The sequence below is a fragment of the Protopterus annectens genome, chromosome 5.part0, assembly GCF_019279795.1.
Source record: "Protopterus annectens isolate FY-2018-M chromosome 5.part0, PAN1.0, whole genome shotgun sequence".
Taxonomy (NCBI): domain Eukaryota; kingdom Metazoa; phylum Chordata; order Ceratodontiformes; family Protopteridae; genus Protopterus; species Protopterus annectens.
In genome coordinates this window covers 1,127,513,299-1,127,532,294 of record NC_056735.1, presented here as the reverse complement: position 1 = coordinate 1,127,532,294, position 18,996 = coordinate 1,127,513,299, and the positions used below count along the sequence as shown (strand labels likewise).

Here is an 18,996-nt window from a genome sequence, read left to right as displayed (position 1 = left end):
TCCTGAACCCCGGTTTCTGAGGGAAATTCTATAACAGACTCAGAAGAGGCCTCCGGGGCTGAGGTTGTCGGTTGTGCGGTTTCCACTGTCGGAAGTACCAAGGACTCTGTTTCAGCCGAGACCGAGACACTCATGGTAGGCCTAGGCGTGGTTTCAGCCGAAACCACGGTCCGCGTGTGTCAGTCCGCGTGTGTCCTTCCGTTTTTTGGTTAAATGAGAAGTCGGAGTCTCCGACGGCATATTATAACAGTAACTAGCCCCAAAAAATTCCTCTGCAAACTCCGACCGACGCCTAAGAGTGTGTCGATTGAAGGAGGCACAGGCAGTGCAGGCCGAGACGTCGTGGTCTGGGCCTAGGCAGGGGAGGCAGTAAGAATGGAAATCCTTATGAGGTATTTGTTTCCCACAAGTTAAGCAATTATTAACTTTAAGTGTTTGATCTGACATCGGCTGAGGCAAGAGAGAGTCCCCAACGGGGTACTTAGCTTTTGAAGTCTTCGGTAGCTGAAGTTACAGGAGCTGGCCGACCGGCACTTGTGAACTGCTTCTGCTTCGGGCACCACGAGGCAAGAAAGACTGAGGAAGATGGCGTCGGCTGACGCTTTTATACCCCAGGCGCTCTGACGTCGGGGAAGGGGCGACATCAGCCGACGCTGGACCCAGACTTTGGAATCCGGCCGACCGAAGGGCTGCCTGAGGCAGGACAACCCATATGTAAGGACTGCAGATGCATCCCTGAAGGACATCAGAAGGAAGAAACTGTTACAGAAGAGAGGAAAATCACAGGATGCAAAAAACGCCCTCACCAGCCTCAGTAAGAAGCTGAGATCCCTCAAAATCCTCAAAAGCTAGTTACGAAAATAAAATTGCCAAAGATTCCAAAGAAAACCACAAGGCATTCTATAGTTATGTCAAGAATCTAAATGGCAATGCTCAGATCTGCTCTGAGCTACAACAGAATGGCATTAAATATACTTGATCCCAAGGACATTGCCAATATCCTGGCAGATCGATTTATTGCCAACTTCACCCCCCCTCTCACCCCCTAAAGGGCCCATCTCAATACCAAAAGATTGCCAAATTCCAATAATCACGGCCACACAGGTAGAAACCGCACTCTCCAAAGCTAAGAATACAGCATTCATGGGACCAGATGACATCCCAGGCTGTGTACTACATGAACTACAAAATGAACTGGCACCTCACTTAAGTGTCATGTTTAATCATAGCCTCACCTCAAGCTTCGTGCCCACTGAGTGGCGCACAGCTACAGTTATCCCACTCCACAAGGGAGGATCCGCCTTGGATCCCGGGAACTACCGTCCCATCAGTCTGACAAGCCTGAACTGCAAGGGCATGGAGCGCATCATAGAACTTATAAACAAAGACATTGGCAACCTTCAAACACTGGACCCCACCCAGTTTGGGTTTGTGAAGGGCCAATCTTGTCTCCTGAATCTGATTGACTTCTTCGAATCAGTCTCCAGAGGTGTGGACGAGGGTAAGATGGTCCACACAACCTATCTGGACCTCGCCAAGGCCTTCAACACCATCCCCCACTCTGGAATCATACATAAACTTACTAAGCTGGGCATAAATCCCTACGTCACTCAATGGGGTGTCAACTAGCTTACTGACAGAACCCAGACTGTAAAAGTAGCAGACTCCAAAATCAGCTCCAGACAAGTGACAAGTGGAGTACCTCAGCATTCAGTCCTGGGACCACTCTTGTTTGGCATCTACTTCTCTGAAGTACAGGCCAACACTAAGGGACTCTGGCTAACAAAGTTTGCAGATGACTGCAAACTGGGAGCCATTATTGAATTCCCAAATGATGTGGATATTCTACAAAAAGGCCTTACAGAAACAGATGCCTGGTGCCAGAGCCATGGGCTCAAGCTTAATGCCAAGAAATGTAGTTATCCCCTTTGGAAAAAAACATGTACCCATGAATTACCACATAGGTGGCAGGATGCTAAACATCGAAAGTGTGATGAGAGATTTAGGGATACAGGTGGACAGTGGTCTCACTTTCGATAACCACATCGCCACAACAGTCAGGAAATCTTTCTATGTGGCACACCTCATCACTGAGAGCTTTTCATCCAGAAAAAAGGAGATCATTGTCCCACTGTACTCATCCCTCATTAGACCCATTAGATAGTATAATGCCCCATTTGGTATGTACCTCAAGACATCTGCAACAGCTGGAAAGGCCACAGAAATACCTCACTAAACGAATCACAGGCCTAAAGCAGATGCCATATGCTGACCGTCTAAAAAAAACTCCAGCTATACGCTGTGGCATATCGTCTACTCAGAGGCGATCTCTGCTTAACATACAAGGCCATGTCAAACCCTGAGCTGTTGGACATGCTCCACTTAAAGAAATCCCAATCCCTCAGAGCCACACGTTCCAGGGATCTAAACCTTGTCATCACAATGAACAAAACATGCTGGAGGGATAGGTTCATGACCCAGAGACTCCCCATACTCTGGAACAGACTGCCCATACATGTCAAGCAGTGCACCTCATTGGCCCTATTCAAAAGAAACCTTGATGATTGGATGGGAGATAGGAAATTCACACCGGGATTCATGTCAGTCACCCTGCTAGACAGGGGCCCAGAGAAGTAAATATTGTGGGAAGAAATATCCAGGGAATTGTTATGGCTAGGCTTGCATAGGCCCTAGGGCCGATAGCCCAGTACCAACCTATGAACCCATAAGGTCTTCCGCCATTTTAAGCATTTGAGACTAAAGCAAGGAAGCAGGCACCTGAGTGGGTCGTCGGTTTCTTGGGTGTGGTTCATACCCTGGGCCTAAGAAACTGTCTTTTTGAAAGAACTGTAGTTGTGAAAGAAGACATCAGTTTATGTCAAGAATCGGTAGTGCGAAGGACTTCCTTGGAAGCTGGTGCCTACTGAGCAGCTCCGGACCCATCCAACATAGAGGTGACTGCAAGATCCTTAGTTGAAAAAGAGTTTTGCGGCATACCGCAAAACTCTTTTTCAACTAAGGATCTTGCAGTCACCTCTATGTTGAAAAAGAGTTTTGCGGCATACCGGACTCCAAAAGGGTCTCAATAGCAGCCTGCGAATCCACAGAAGTGGGCATCATGGGCTGCTAAAGCACCTGAGGACTGGAGAACTGACCAGCTTAACGGAAGCATCGTCGGTAGGTTTGGACCTGTACAGTCTGTCTCTCTCTTTATCTTTACATTTTTTTTGGAAGATCTGCTGTCAGATGGCTTACCAAAGCCATATCAGACTTCGAAGACTGTAAGCGAAAATATCTGGCTACAATAAGGGCCCAACAAAGGATAGTTCTGGCGTTGAACACGGCACAGAAGCGACAATGGGGGACACTGTGGTCTGGGCCTAAACAAGTGACGCAGTAAGAATGGAAGTCTCGGTGTGGTATTGGCTTTCCACAGGTGAGACAATTAACTTTTTCTGACATCGGTTAGTGCAAGAAAAAAGGATCTCCAATGGGGTACTTAGCTTTAGAAGACTTCAACTTCAATTCAGTAGACGAAACTCAGGTAGCGGCCAACCGGCACTCGTGCAAACTGCTTCTGCTTCAGGCTCCACGGCAAGAAAGACTTATGTAATGGCGTCAGCTGCCTTACTTTATACTATTGATGACCTGAAGTCAGTCCTGAAGCAACAGCAACCGAAGCAGAAATACTAAGCGCCTCTGATACTCGGGCCGGCCAAGGGCTACCCTGGCAAGGACAACCCAAATGTGAGGACAGTGAAACAGTGAAGAACATCGGCAAGTTGATTACTTGACTGATATTTGTTTCAGAGGCAATTTTGGATACAAACGAAGGATTGGTACATAAAGTAACACTATCTTTATGTAAAATCAAAGAAGGTTCTGAAGAAAGTGCTTTGAGTTCAGAGACTTGATTCACAGAAGTTATAGCCACAAGAAAAACACTCTTTCAAGAAAGACATTTGAGACCTGCCTTAACCAAAGGTTCAAAGGGGGATTGGATTAAACTCTGTAAAACAACAGTAAGATCTCAAGGTGGAGTGGGATCCTTTATCGGAGGCCTCAGTAAAAAGGTACTTTTAAGGAATGCTTTAAATAATTTGGTTGAGGCTAAAAGGGAAGCATTACCTCCGATAGCTGGAGATGGCTGCCAACTGAATTTTTATGGTGGAGAAACTAGCACAACTTTGAAAAAATTAAGTAAAAAAATTAAAACAGCAGGGATTGGAGCAGTGAAAGGATTCAACTCTGCTGTGCCCAAAAAGAAAATCTATTCCATTTATTCTTCCTTGTAGATGGTTTCTGGGATGAGAATAAAATTTGGTGAACAGGATAGGAAAGCCTGGAATGTTTTGCCTTCAATGGAATTGGAGAAATCATGCGGTCAATTTGAGGCCTGCAATGTCAGGATGAGTTATCCCTGACGGATGAGATAGGTCTGCACTAGGGTCCAGTGTCCAAAGAGGACATGGTAGTTGAGAACATAGTAAGGGGAACCACACTTGCAGAGGCCAGAAGGGGGCAAGAAGGAATACTATGCTCTTCAACCGGAGGGCTTGCTGAAGGAATTTGGGAATTAGAAGTAGGGGAGGATAAGCATATAGAAGACCAGAGGGCCAAATGTGGAAGAGAGCATTTTTCAGTGACTGTCCCTGAGGGAGAATTAGGGCAAAGAACCTGCTGCATTTGTTGAGGGAAGAGGCGAACAGATCACAGCAAGGTTGACCCCATTTGTGGAAGATCATCTTTGCCACTGAATGATTGAAAGACCAATCTTGAAGCATCAGGACAGTCTTGCTGAGCTTGTCAGCAAGACTGCTGGATTTCCCCAGGATGTGCATCACTTCAAGAAAGCAGTCTGAGGAGAGTACCCACTGCCAGACTTTCATTGCTTCTTGACAAAGGGGGTAAAGATGTGGTTCCCCCTTGTAAGCTGATGTACTAAACTACTGACATTGTCCATTTGGATAGCAACTGTCTAGTGGAAGAAGGATCTGAAAGGCCCTCAACTCTAAAAGGACCACTCTTCACCATTAAGACATTTATATGCAATTTGGTCTCATCTGGGGACCACGTGCCTTGAACAGTCCATCACAAGAAATGCTCCACCCCAACTGGGAGGCGCCCATGGTCAATGTGCTGTTTGGGGGAGGAAGGATAAAGGGATGTTCTTGTCAAACCTTGCAGACCCAAGACAGTTTTATAAGATGCTGCAAAGGCTATCAAAGTACCACTGTACTGCCAGAGCCCACTTAAGATTTACATGTGAACACGAGCAGTAGGTATCAAGATAATCTCTGCAGGCATTGATCCAAGGGCTTTGAGAACCACTTTTGGTGAAAAGGAATGCTTTCTGGAGGAATAGGGGAAATCAAGGGAACTGGAGGATAAGCGTAAAGTAGACCAGGGGTCCAAGCATGGAACAGAGCATCCTTTGGTCACTGTCCCTGAGGAGGGATCAGGGCAAAGAAACTGCTGCATTTGTCTTTGAAGGGGGAAGCAAACAGATCACAGCAGGGTTGACCCCATTTGAGGAAAATCATATCTGCCACTGACTGATTCAGGGACCACTCTTGAAGAATCAAAACAACTCAGCTAAGCCTGTCTGCCAGGATGTTGGTCTCTCAGAATATGCACTTCAGTAAGAAAATGGTTGTTAGAGCAGCTCGCCCACTGCCACAACCTCATCGCTTCTCAACACATTGGGTAAGATCTGGTTCCACCCTGTTTGCTGGATGTACCAGACTACTGACATATTATTCTTTAAGGAAGAAAGCTGTGCAGTGCTTGCAGTGCTAGGAGGACTACTCATCTCCAGGATGTTGATATGCAATTCGGTCTCTTGAGCAGTCCACGTGCCTTGGACCGTCTGACCCAGATAATGCTTCCCCACTCCCTCTGAGAAGTATCCATAATCAGTGTGTGGCTTTGGGAGGGGGAAGAACAAAGGGTTGCCCCTGCGTGACCACTGAGGAATGAAGCCACAAAAGAAGGGAGTCTCTGCATATCAGTGACAGTTTGATCGAAGGTGTAAGAAATGCCTGTGTAACGTTCACTGGACTAACAGCCTCCATTGCAAGACTCGCGTAGGTGTGCTGCGGGTAACAAAGTTATTGTGGCTATCAAGTCCAAAGCCCTAAGCACCAGATTTGCCATGGGAGCTGGAATAGCTAGAAACTATTTGAATTGGGCGTAAACTTGTAATCCTGTCTAGCGTGAGATACGCCTGAGTTGATGTATCCAGACATGCTATGAAGTCGGTGGTTTGTACTTGTTGCAACTGGGATTTCTGTACATTGACTGTTATGCCTAGAGCGAAAGCAAGCTGTAACAGATCATCCCTGGCTTGGACAAGTAGATGCCTGGTTGGGGTGGTTAGGAGCCAGTCGTCCAGATACAGACACACATGGAATCCTTGCAGCCTGAGATGTGATGCTGCAACTATGTAATGGTGAACATTCTGGGGGCTGTGGTGAGACCAAATGGAAGCAATCTGAATTGGTAATGGCTAGATCCAAGCCTGAAATGTAGGTACTGTCTGGAGTGCCTGTTCATTTTGATGTGGTAGTTATCCATTCTCAAAAGCGGTAGAATGGACTGGACCGTAACCATTCTGAATTTTTAATTCCTTACTGATTTTTCAAGGAAGTAAAGTCTAGGATTGGCCTTCAGTTCCCAGTCTTTTTTGGTACTATAAAGAAACTTGAGCAGACGTCTAAATCCTATTTGGTTGGGGCGGACCTCCTGGATGACTTTTTTGCAGCAGTTTTGCAATTTATTGAGCTGCCTTCTCCCTCTGTTTGTGTGGAACACTGGGGAGGCGAGTCTTAGATTTGGGGTTTTCCAAATAGAAATGAAGTATTTTCTGGATAAGATCCTTAGTATGCACTGATCGTTTGTGATGGCTGACCTGGCTTATGGGTGTAAGGAAAAGTGCCCTTCCAGAATGGTTCTACAGGATAGTAGACAACCATTCAGGAGCGCTGGAAAGGTCTGTCCGAGAAAGAATCTCGAGACCCGGAGTTATGCAGACCCCATCTGTCATGGGAGCGGTGTCTCCCATTTTAACTGTTATCCCCTCTGCCTCTGGAAAGTCTCCAAGAGATTCCTGAAAAGGACATTGAGATTTCTTGAACCACAATTTTTTCCTTCACACTGGTTCCACGAGAAGGACCTCTGTGGGGTAGAAAAACAGATTCTGATGGCAGAAACGGTCTTCCCATATTTCTCATTACGGAGGTGTCTCTCTGACTACTGGGCTGAACAAAGATGATCCGAAGGGTGCACCGATGAATGACACTTTGGAAGGTTCAGCAAAGTCACACAGCCGGATCCAGGCATGGGGCCTAATGGTAATATCCGAGCCAGCTGCCCTAGAAGCACCCTCTGCAGTGTGAGAAATCAACCTAATGGATACATTCAATATCATTTGTAGAGTAGCCTTTCTGGAAGAACAGGTCTTCTGATCCTTGGCAGACATGGACTCTGAGGTAGAGCTAGAGAGTTCTTTGACAAGGTCTCTTTGTAGCCTAGTAAAATGGGATAAAAAGTTTAACGCTCTTAAGGTGAAGGCGGCTGAAGCATAAACTCTTGCCAAACCTGTCCACAGCCCTAGACTCTCTTAAGAGAATGGACAGAGCAGCTTTCCTAAGCCACCTCCACCTTAGTGGCTGTTGCATCAACCACGGCATCTACTGCAATCCCTTTTATCCAATGTGTCTTATCTAAGTGCACTAAGAATTTTTGTGGGGCCTCTTCAGTATGGGCTCCACAGTGTCCGGTTCTTCCCTGCCCTGGTAGATACAAGAATGGTAAGAGTCAGGATGTAGATGGGCTGGACCTGAAAGCCTTCAAAAGCACAGTTTCCTCTGGGGTGGATTTCTGGGTAGACCACCCACCTCTTTGGAAGAATACATCTAGGAAGACCATAAAGAAGACATCCTTAGGTGGAGTCCTGGGGACCCCTCACCTCCCTCGAAATCAGTGTCAGTAGTGAGGGATTCCTGAAAGAGAATACAAGTGCCTCCTTCTATACTGTCACTTCTGAGGAAAATCCTTGGTGGTATGCTCTGGGGAGGTGTCAGAAGAAAACTGGGGTTCCACTGATGGGATGGGTTGGGGATTCTCAGGGCTGGCTGTACCTGTGGTAGATGAGAGGCCTCAGAAACAGGATCTGTGGGGGTATGGAGCAATGCTGAAGGAGAAAGAACTGAGGCTCTCCTAGGATAAGTGAGAACCCTCTCCACCACTCTGAAGGCAGAGGGACTCTGAGTACCAGAGTCATCCCTCCAGAGCTGAAGCTCCCCTAATTGGGGATTTGGCACCAAGCTGTCGAATGCTGATCCTGAAAGGGGAAACAGCAGCTCCAAAACCTTCCGAGTTGCAATCAATCACCCAGATTCGTTGTCGAGGCTATGGCACTGAGATACACTAGGCACCGACATGGTCAGCGCTGAGAGTGTAGGGGAGGCCGGAGACAAAGTGATTACCGCTATCTTCACATCTCAGCTCCTGAGATGAATGTACCTGCAGGTTCCGAAACCAAAAATTGGATTGGAGAAGGAGCTTCAGGGCAAAAAGGGAGTCTGCTTACGGATCTGGTGGGGACGAAGATGGCAAATTTCACATCTGAATCTTTGCCTGAAGAAACTGCCTCATCAGCCTATCAATGTCGTTCTAGGATAAACTACAAGAGAACATGGTAGACAAAGTCACTGAAGGTGTTCTCAAAGGTTTTCTGGGAGAGACCTCCCAGTGGGAAATGTGTGTGTCAATACACTCGGCTCCAAGTTGGCAAGTGAAGGACAAGGTGGAGACAAGGGGGTCTGTTCCAAGGGCTTCAGATCCAAGAACAGACTCCTTTTTTAATGATTCTGAAACAGATTAAGCTGACTTAACCAGGAAATGTTTCCGGGTTTCCCAGGTCTCCTTGTGCTTCCTGGAGGGGTTAAGCTGCTGAAGTGGAAGGAACAGCAGGGGAGGAGGATGAAGAAAGAAAACCCTTGACAATCACCTTGTTTCTCCTATCCACAGAGGATACGGATGGAAAGCTTCACAAACAGTACAACAGCTCTATAAATGAGTGGGGCCCCCCTGACAGTATACATACTCCCCTGTGAGCATCTGATAATGGGATCTTGCGCCTACAGTAAATGCATTTCTTAAACCCTAAAGGTCTGTCCAGCTTAGAAATGAACTTGGTTTCCTCCATGATATGCTAATTTTTTTTTTTTTTTTAAAGAGATACAAAAATATAGAAAGGGAGACAGAGAAGGTGGGAAGGGAGTTAAGATGGACAGAAAACCAGATTAAATAACCAGCAGAAAAAGCATGAGAGAAACAAGTCAGGGTAGGACAATAGTTAAATCATAACCACTAAACAACTCAGTCTGCACTAGAAATCACTCAAACACTGGAGGAGCCCTGGAGTGATAAAATCTCAAAGCTTACTCTACGAGTGGCAAACAAGATCAGAGGTGGACTGGGGGAATGTGGCATTACTGGTAGGATGGGAGGAGTTTTAGCTTGAAAAATAACCGGGTCAGATCAGAGACCCACAGGTTAATGAAGAATGAAAGTAACATCAGATCACTCTGAATTCATACAGTCTTAGAAGAGCTGTTATCACTGCCATACATTTGGTGAACACCCTGGAGGCTGTGGTGAAACGGAAGGGCAGGGCTCTAAACTGAGGAAAACTGGCTCCCAGCCAGAAGGGTAGGTATCTGAGTGTGTTCATTTTGATGTGATAGTATGCATCATGAAGATCTACAGAGCACATGCAGTCATCCTTCTGTAACACATGCACAATGGACTAAACAAAGACTACCTGGAACTTGGAGTTCTTTACACCCTGGTTCAGATAACTGATATCCAGGATAGGTCTCAGGTCCCCTGTTTTTCTTTGGCACTAAAAATAACCTTGAGTAAAATCCAGATCCTTTCTGGTCTGGTGGGACCTCTTGGATAACTGTTGTTTAGCAGCTTTTGATTTTCCAGAGCTAACTCCCACTGATTGGGTGGATCAGACATTTTCTTTTCATAGATGGTATTTGCAAAAAGGAAATTAAATTCTCTGGATACTATTCTTTGCACAAACATATATTTTGTGATGGCTACCCAGGCTTTTGGGTGCAAAGCCAAGCACCCCCACCTCTCTCCAGAGAAGAATGGTCTGACAACACTTTAAAAGGGTGGTGAAAGGGTCTGAGAAGGAATCTCAGAAGCCTTGGTTTTGTGCCCCCCCTCTGCTGTGTGGGTGCCATCTTCTATTTCCCCCTCTCCCTCTGGGAGAAAAAAATCTCCATAAGAGTCCTGAAAAGGTCCTTGAGACTTCTGGAACCACATCTGCTTATCAACACATTGATTCTTACAAAATGGTCTCTGTGAAGTAGAAAAACAGATTTTCATGGCAAATGAAGCGTCTCTAATGAGGATCAGAGGATCCATAAAAGGAAGCACTGACGAATGACACTTTGAAGGGCTCCGCAAAATAAAACTACTTCCAGGTATGTCTCCGAACGGCTATGCCTGAACCATGGTCTGAGGAACCCTCAGCTGCATGAGAGATTAGCGTCATGAAAACATTTGAGATTGATTGCAGAATGGCCAGTCGAGAGGAAAAGATTTTCTCTTCCTCCATTGACATGGACCAAGGGGTAGAGCTGGAGACAGTTCCTTGATTAAGTGTCTCTCTAAGCTAGTGAAGTCTGCCAAATAGTTTAGCAAACAAAGCACAGGTTGACAAGGCAAACTCACTTCCCATACTTGTCCAATACCCTAAGATTCTTTATTAGGGAAATGGACAGAGGAGCTCTGTTCAGCCAGCTCCTTTTTGGTGGCTGCCACAACAACCATGACATCAAAGGGGATTGCCTTATTCCAAAAACAGTCTATCTTTAGGTGCTCCAAGAATCTTATCAGGATGCCATGGAATTGGTTCTAAAGTATTAGGTTCCTTCCATGCCCAGCAGGAGATACGATCTACAAGCTCATTTGTCTGGGTGGGTGTTAACCCAAGACATACATGGGCTAGACCTAAAGGCTTCTAGGAACACCAATTCCTCCTGGGAAGGTTAAGGAGGACCAACCACCTTTCTGACTTTTCCAGCAAGTCATCGAAGAAGAGGTCTTCTTGGGGACCCTTTCCCTTTCATTAACATCGGTGTCTTCATTCAAAGATCACTAAAAAGAATCTACATCATGACTCAGTTTGCATATCCTCTTCCAGGGGATCTTTTCAGTGGGTTAATGGAGAAGTATCAGAAGAGGTGGGGAGTTCCCTAACTGGAAATGCATGGAATCTCTTATGGGCTGGTTGCCTCTGTGGAGTAGGATGAAGAGGCTCAGAAACCGGATCCGAAGGGGGAACAGGGATCAGATCCGAAAACGAAAGACAAAATGGCTCTCGGTTGGGAGAAAACACTCTCCACCACCTTGAAGGTAGAGGGACCAGGAGAAGCAGAGGTCAATCTTGCCACAGCCAAGATCACACAAACCAGGGGACTCCCCCAATCCTCAGCTCTGTGGGAAGAGTAGTAGCCAAGCTGTCGAGTGCCAAGACTCCAAGGGGAAGTGATTGCACTGAAAGCTTAGGAGTCAAAGTCATTCAACCTGACACCAACGCTTCAGCTCCGAGACGCATCCTGCTTAAAGGGAATCTGAGTCGAATGGATCGGGGAAGTAGCTGGAGTCAAAGATAAAGGCATCTTCAGATCGGATGGTTCGACTGAGTTCTCAGATTTGAGGGGCTCCTAAATAGGTCAGATCAGAGGACCTGATGGTATGTGGGAGAGGCTTAAGGCTCACGGATCAAACGGGAAATTAAGACACCCCCCCCCCAAATCTGGATCTGAGTTCTGAGAAATTTTCTTATAATCCTATGAAAAAGACTCTGGAAACGGAAGTGGGTAGAGGTTAAAAAGACTTACTTGATGTCTCCTGTAGGAAAAGAAACCTCAGTCTTGCGGTCAATGGCTTCTGAGAAAAGCAAGGGCTTTGGAGCTGCGGTTGAACGTGTAGGATCTGTGGATTTCGGATCAGAGTGTTTGGAAATTTTAGCTGGAGGCTCCACTGTTGCAGCTGCTTTGGAAGACCTGACAGGAGAGCACTTTTTATGGTCCCTGGGTTCTGCTAACTTAGATTTCTGTAAGGGGATTTGACCCCTGAAGTTGAAACAGCAGAAACAAAGGATAAAGCCCTTAAGCACTAACTGGTTGTGTCGGTCATCGATAGCTCTGCCGTTAAAGCAAACACAAACTGTACAAGTATCTAGATGAGAAGGGGCCAAACAATATATGTGCCCTGTGGGCACAGCAGGGCATCTTTTACCCACAGGAAGTGCAATTCTTAAATCCAGTAGGCTTTTCAGACACTGCTATGTTGGATGGGAAAAGCCAGAGAGAACTGCAAGATTTATTTATTTTTTTTTAAAGAGGGTTGAGGGAAAGAAAAAGTGATACCAACAATGGTAACAAGATTACCTTATGGAAAACGGTAAAGCAAAATAGAAAAATACCAGCAATGAAAAAAGCAGGATGCCAAAGGATGGTAAGGAAAGGTTGTAAAAAGGATAATTAGCTTAGTAGATGAGAGGATGCTACAGAATATAAGTAAGAAAAAAGGAGTTAAACTTTAAAGTTTTTACTCACTGTACCAGAAAAAAATCACTGCCTGAGCTCTAAAGAATGCAAGCCTGATCAAATTGTTAGAGCAGCAGATGAGATCAGGGGTAACGCAGTAGTCAGAGGCATCATTGGTAAAGGGAGGAGCTTGAGAGTCAGATCCTAGAATCTAGAGAAAAGCGGCAGAGTGAGATTCAAGGGTCAGATTGGAGACCCATTAATTTAGGAATAAAAGAAAATGACATCAGAACATAAAGTAATTGACAAAGAGGAGAAAATAGAATGCATCTAGAAGCTCTTTTCTGAGCAAGGCATAAAATTAACTGCTATATCAATTACAAGCTTTGGAGGCAAAAGCAATAGTCCAAGTTCATAAACTAAGCAGCAAAAAAGAGCTTGCTTCAACTAGGATTCACATCAAGACCTTCCAATAGTACTATTCTAGCTGCTCAACCATAAATCTAGTGAAGCAGCTGAGATATGGCCATGGTGCTGGAGCATCCCTCTCTTTCTTATACAAACACGATGCACGCTCTACAGTGAGAACAGAAGAAATGTACTAATCCAAGTGAAACAGCACATAGCAAAATGCATAGAACAACCATACGAAAAGAGGAAATGACACACTGCATGAGTACAAGAAGCATGATAGACTGCTGATGCCAGTGCCTACTGTTCAAAGTCTAAGTCTACATATGTGCCTAGCAGATGCAGAGATTTGATACTTTTTTCAGGTAACAATGACAATGCTAGTAATTTCATTTTAAGATCTTTCAATATGTGCTAACTGATACAGCATCTTATGTAACACATCTGTATCACAGTGAAATCTCAGTGTATGAGAAATAATTTAGCAGCATGATAGAAGATGTGGAACACCAATATACTTAGTGTAGTGATTCAAAACTTGGACTGTTTTGTGCAGATGGATCTCTTGATTCTGAAGGCATCTCTCTCTAGAACCACTGCAGTAAAAATAAAATCTAAAGCACGTGTGGTTTCCCATTTGTCCCAGTCAGTAAGCAGCCGGAAGATCCTGCCCAAACTCCCTGAAATTGAGGCCACTACACCAAGGTCCTTCCAGGCTTCCTCAACAATCAAGGAACTCATTTTTTATACTGGAAGGGTATGGTAAGGCTGATGGGGTGTTACAGGGCCATCACCTCTTTCGATACATAAGTTACTGAATCTCCTGAAACATGGGGTCAACAGAAGAACTCGTCAATTTTTTACAAAAAATAAAAGCATTAAGTTTAGCAGATAAGTGCTCGGTGAGTGAAATATGCATTACTGTTATGCAACCTAAATCTGAGCTCAGCTGAGTACTGATAAGAATGTTACAGCTAAGGCTGTAAATACAATATATATATTTTTTTACATGCAACCAAAGTTTTCAGTAAAGACAAAACCAGAAAGTTTAAACAACTCTGCCAATACAAGTTGAGTGTAGCAACCAGTGCCAACATAATAACTCATTTGCTGTTAAATTGTGTTTATGTAAATAACTCTATAAATGCATCTGTTCCCCAAGAAGGTAAATGGTATCAGATTTAGAAGTAAATCTGGTTGTTGAACCCTGAATATAAACAGCATCTTTAATAAAAATAAATGCAAGTCCCAGCATACCAAAAATGCTGTTGCTAAACGTAAGAGGCAACTCCAGTCTCTGATAAATCAACCAAAGCCAGATATTTGGTAAAAATAGTCACTTGGGCTTAAAGCAACCACAAAGCTTCCTTTAACTGTGTTAGGAACATCAAACTTATGCTAAGCTCTCCACAGAGGTAATACTAAATGGTAGCACTTAGAACCAGAGAGGTTAAATAGATTTAGCTCAGGTGCCCCCCCCCCCCCAATATTCCCAGATGACATACCTGCGCATCAGTGCTGCACCCTGCCCCAATCTCACATCAACAATTCCTCAAGGTACTATCCAAAGCAAAGAAGACTGCTTCTTGTAGAACCTGGTAACATAACCAGGATGCCTACTGGCTAGTTTGCAACAGGGTGCCATCTGATTAATGTAGTTAGACCCATGAGTCTGACTAGCCTCATTTGTATGGCTTTGAAAAGGATCAATATGAAATTAAACAAGAGCACATGCAACCTACAAGCAGTTGACTGAAGTCAATTCAGTTTTAAGGGCAGACCCTGGCTACTCAATGTGGTTGACTTCAAGAAGGTCAATAGATAAGGGAAAAATCAGTACAGAAGGCATATGTAGATCTTGCTAATGATTTTGACATCATTTTACACACTGGTATTAAACTCTCCGAGCTAAATGCCAATTCTGTGTGACCTGACACCAAGTGGGTGCAAAAATATTGCCCAGAAAATTAAGGTGGGTGGCTCCATCATCTTAAAAAAAAAAAAAAAAAAAAAAAAAGGTCATCAGCAGCGTACCAACTCCTCTCTTGGCAATTTACTGCTTTGAAGTGAAAGCTAATAAAGGCTTATGACTCACTGAGATTGCTGATAAATGTACACTAGGTGCCATTATTAACTGTTAGGAAACACAAATATTTTCCAAGAAGGCTTTTCCCATATAAATAGCTGGTTTTAAAACCATACCCTAAAACTAAGTGCCAAATGTGTAATATCCTTCTGTCAAGCACTACATCCCCTGTAACTGTCACATTGATAACACACCCCCTGAAAATGGATCCAGTAGTTAGGGGCCCAAGAAACTATGTAAATAACTATTCTTCAATCATGTATCTGCTATTGTACTAAAGTTTTTTTTTTTTTTTGTGTAGATTAAGAATAATTCCATTCATGCCCAGAGATGATGTGATAGCTACACTTAATTCTGAGCTTTAGACAAATCATAATACCCCTTTGGAGGTGTACCAGTCCAAATACCTCAACACCCATAACATTTTTTAACCAAGAAATTAAACTGTCTAAATAAGAACTTCACTAAACTTCTAAAAAAACTTGTCCCTATTTTGTGTCCTAGAGTGTGTTAATGGGGGTAACCTCTGCCTTGCCTACAGGGTCTCAGCAGATCCTGTCTTCCCAACTCTACTGCAATTCCAGTAGTGGCACAACTCCCACTCAATCTCTTCTGCAACATGTAACACATGTTGAAGGAGAGAGAGATGTATCACAGAATTCCACTTTGGAATCTTCCTTCTCCTAAAACAATGTACATCTCTTATTTCATTCAAATGTAATCTGGATGAATGGTTGGAGAAACTGCAAATTGATCTGTGGAGTAGCTTTCTTGTCCTTTATGGAAAGGAGTGCCATGTAGATGTTCTGCTTTCGTTGGGTTGTTTATATTTAAGTAAGAAGAGGTAGAATCTTCATGGGTAGGCATGTCTGGGCTTCTAAAGATCCTTGAGGGTTAGAAGCTTGGTAAGAAATAATGAAATGGAGGCAAGTAACAGTAGCATGGTCCCAAAACTGGACGAAGTCGGACATATAAATACGAGATAAAAAGCTTAATGTTAGTGCCTTTTATTTCAATAACAATCTTGGAAAATATTTACTTGGGTGTTGTAGGCAGTTCTCTACAGCTCCCATCATAGGAAAAGATGCAGGAAACGGTCCTCTTCGGCATAAAATGTGTGCTTGTGTGTGTCAGTCTAACAATGTGCATGTACACATTGTGTAAGGTGTCTTATGTAATGTCCATGTACTTTACTTCCATACGTGGTTCAAAGAACTACTAATGAAATTTCCAACGAGTCATAACTTTGCACTGTTAAGCTGGGACAGAAAAATTCCTATATCCCTGGGGCATCAGGAGACTTACCTGTTGGGCAAATTCCACAATAATTGCTTTTGCACGCTCTTCAAATTCATCCCTAGTATTCTTCTTTTGCTTCTTTAAAGTGGCCACCACATCTGTATCTGGACTTTTTTTCCAGTCATACAACCTGTCAATCTTCAATAAAACAAAGCTGGTTATTTTCCCCTTAAATACAATGTGTGCAGTCAGCACATCAAAATTCCAGATCAGAATTCCATCAAAATGATGTACTACTCAAGCGAGTACACTTCAGTAGGAAAAAGCAGGCTATCAAAGATCCAACATATCCTGCCTACTGCAGACATCTACAAATAAACATTCTGGGGAACACAACAAAAATTGCACTGTTAAATTTTTAATTAGGTACTAGTTTGAAAATGTTATCCCTCTGTCTAGATGAAGAACTTTCACTCCTAAAAAAGGTTTTACTGTATATAAAGAACAAAAGAAGGTCAAAGCAAGGTTTCTGACATCCCCTCCGCCAACAATGCATGTTAAATTTTTTATTTTACATTTGTTGACCGGGAAAGTCCAACTAGACACGTCCATTTTCAGCAGATGCCCAAGGAGAAAAGCTCCATTTTAATACATAAACAAGCTCTCAAGTCATTTGAATTCACATACAAATCAGACAAACTAGCATTAGTAAGTATATTTCAGTATTAGTACACGCTAACAGTAAGATATACAGTTCAGAGATGGTGATTTCTTGATATATGTAGAAAATTCTAGTCTAACACATTAGTCTACTACATACACTAATCAGCTAGAGCAAAATTACTATGCAAATTGCATCAAAGAAAATCATTACTATACTGTTTTGCCTTTAAGACAAAGAAAACCATAAAGTGGAAATGATGTACTAAAACATGGCAGAGACAAGCTTAGGCACAGTTTGAGTGAAAGACAGGGCTGTAAAACAAGAACAATGGCTACTCCCTGATGCCACTTTCCTAAAATCACCAATCAAAAACTGTGGAGCAAACAAAGCAAAACTTTGTGAAATTTTGGTACTTACTTATTATCGCAACCAGACTTTTGAAGTTGCGAATTTAGCATACTTTTGAATAAATGAGGCCGTGAACCACTGTAAGATGGTATTCAGAGTCTGTTTTGCTGTGGACTAGCATTACATTACAGAGTCTGTGAAGGGGAAGACAAACATTTGAGGAAATCCGCATCCTGTTTTCGGCATGCATTACACACGCACGCTTGAATTATAATGCCTGCTGTCGTTCTGACAAAAGGATTATTTTGACTGTGTGGAAGGAAGCCTTCAGAAAAGGCAAAGACAGACCCTGTAATGGTGATTTTGGTCACTTTTTGTTTTTCTTGGGGGGGGGGGGGCAATTTGCAAAGAAATCTTCAGGTCAAAATTTAAAAAAAAGGTGTTAACAGCCACAAACTACAGGAAGAAGCGCATTGTCTGGCAATAAGACGTTTTGGGAAGTGTTCTTACTATGTGTAGTCATGAAGTGCTTTTGAGTTTATCTGTCTATTTGTAAAGTGTGGCCATGGTGACACTTTAGCACCTTAACCAAAATTATTGACTGCAGTTTGTGTAAATCAGCACTTTACCTAGCCTAAAAAAGGCAGCAATACCTCCTTGCCCTTAACAGATTTACAATCTCCTAACATCGCAGGGTGTATTTGGTGACTCACTTTTCCAGTAGCTGACATCGTCTTGACGAATGCAGGCACTGCAAAAAAGAGCACCACTGTGTAGTTTCAGGAACAAAGAGGTACAAACTTGCACCCTTTCTCCTCTTCATGGCTCATACCCACAGTGACGAGAGTAATGTTATCTTCTTCACAGACCACTTTATAGATTAAGCAACCTGTTTCCACACAAGCGTACCAAATTATGGCACTGAGGAAACCTGGTTGTGCTAATACGCAAGTACCGAAATTTTCACTCAGTTCACACAACAATGTACAAACTAAAACCCCAAATCTAGTTAAATGCAGTGAAAACGATGAGCCACTTAAAGATCTGTACACAAACTCTTCTACAAAAAGTACAGTTGTGTATACTTAACATAAATGTAGATGTTAGAGTGTATTCACTGTTGCAGTCATCACATCTGGGTTATCTGCCTGCAGGTAAGCCCTCAGCCGGCCTGAATACCAGAGTCTTGGATTCCTGCGTTGGATGCTGTCTCTTCTTCCATGAAGTCAGGTCGTCAGGAGTATAAAACATACAGCTGACACCATTACATCAGTTTTTCTTGCCCCAGATGTCAGGTGCCCCCACAATAGGAAGCAATTATATGTTATGGTACACCTCCATCGAAAAGCAAATACACCAGAAAGCTTAAATACACCAAAAAGAAGTAAAGGTAGAGCCAAGAGAAGTCAGGGGGCTGGAGGGAGGGTAAACAGGACTGCAACAGAGAATACACTTGAACATCTACATTTATGATGTGTACATAACTGTACTATGTTCTTCGTGTTACACTGTTGCAGTCATCACATTTCGGTTGATTCCCAAAGCTAAGGAAGGGAGGAGGAAGTTGGAGACCATTAGGGCCAGCTATTAAGCCCCACAAAACCAGCTCTGGATTTGGAAAAAATAGGCATGTGTTTAATTTGGGCCCCTTGGGGGGAAGGGGAAAG

At 43.6% G+C, this 18,996-nt stretch overlaps 1 protein-coding gene across 2 annotated transcripts in view; it reads right to left on the bottom strand.

The window, feature by feature from the left end:
* Positions 1-18,996, bottom strand: part of EIF5B (eukaryotic translation initiation factor 5B) — a 3,606,765-nt gene that overhangs the window by 1,580,137 nt on the left and 2,007,632 nt on the right. For both annotated transcript variants that reach the window (XM_044070982.1, XM_044070983.1), the window contains one exon: positions 16,384-16,515. In XM_044070982.1, the coding sequence (XP_043926917.1) occupies positions 16,384-16,515 (132 nt within the window). The remainder of the gene's footprint in view (positions 1-16,383; positions 16,516-18,996) is intronic.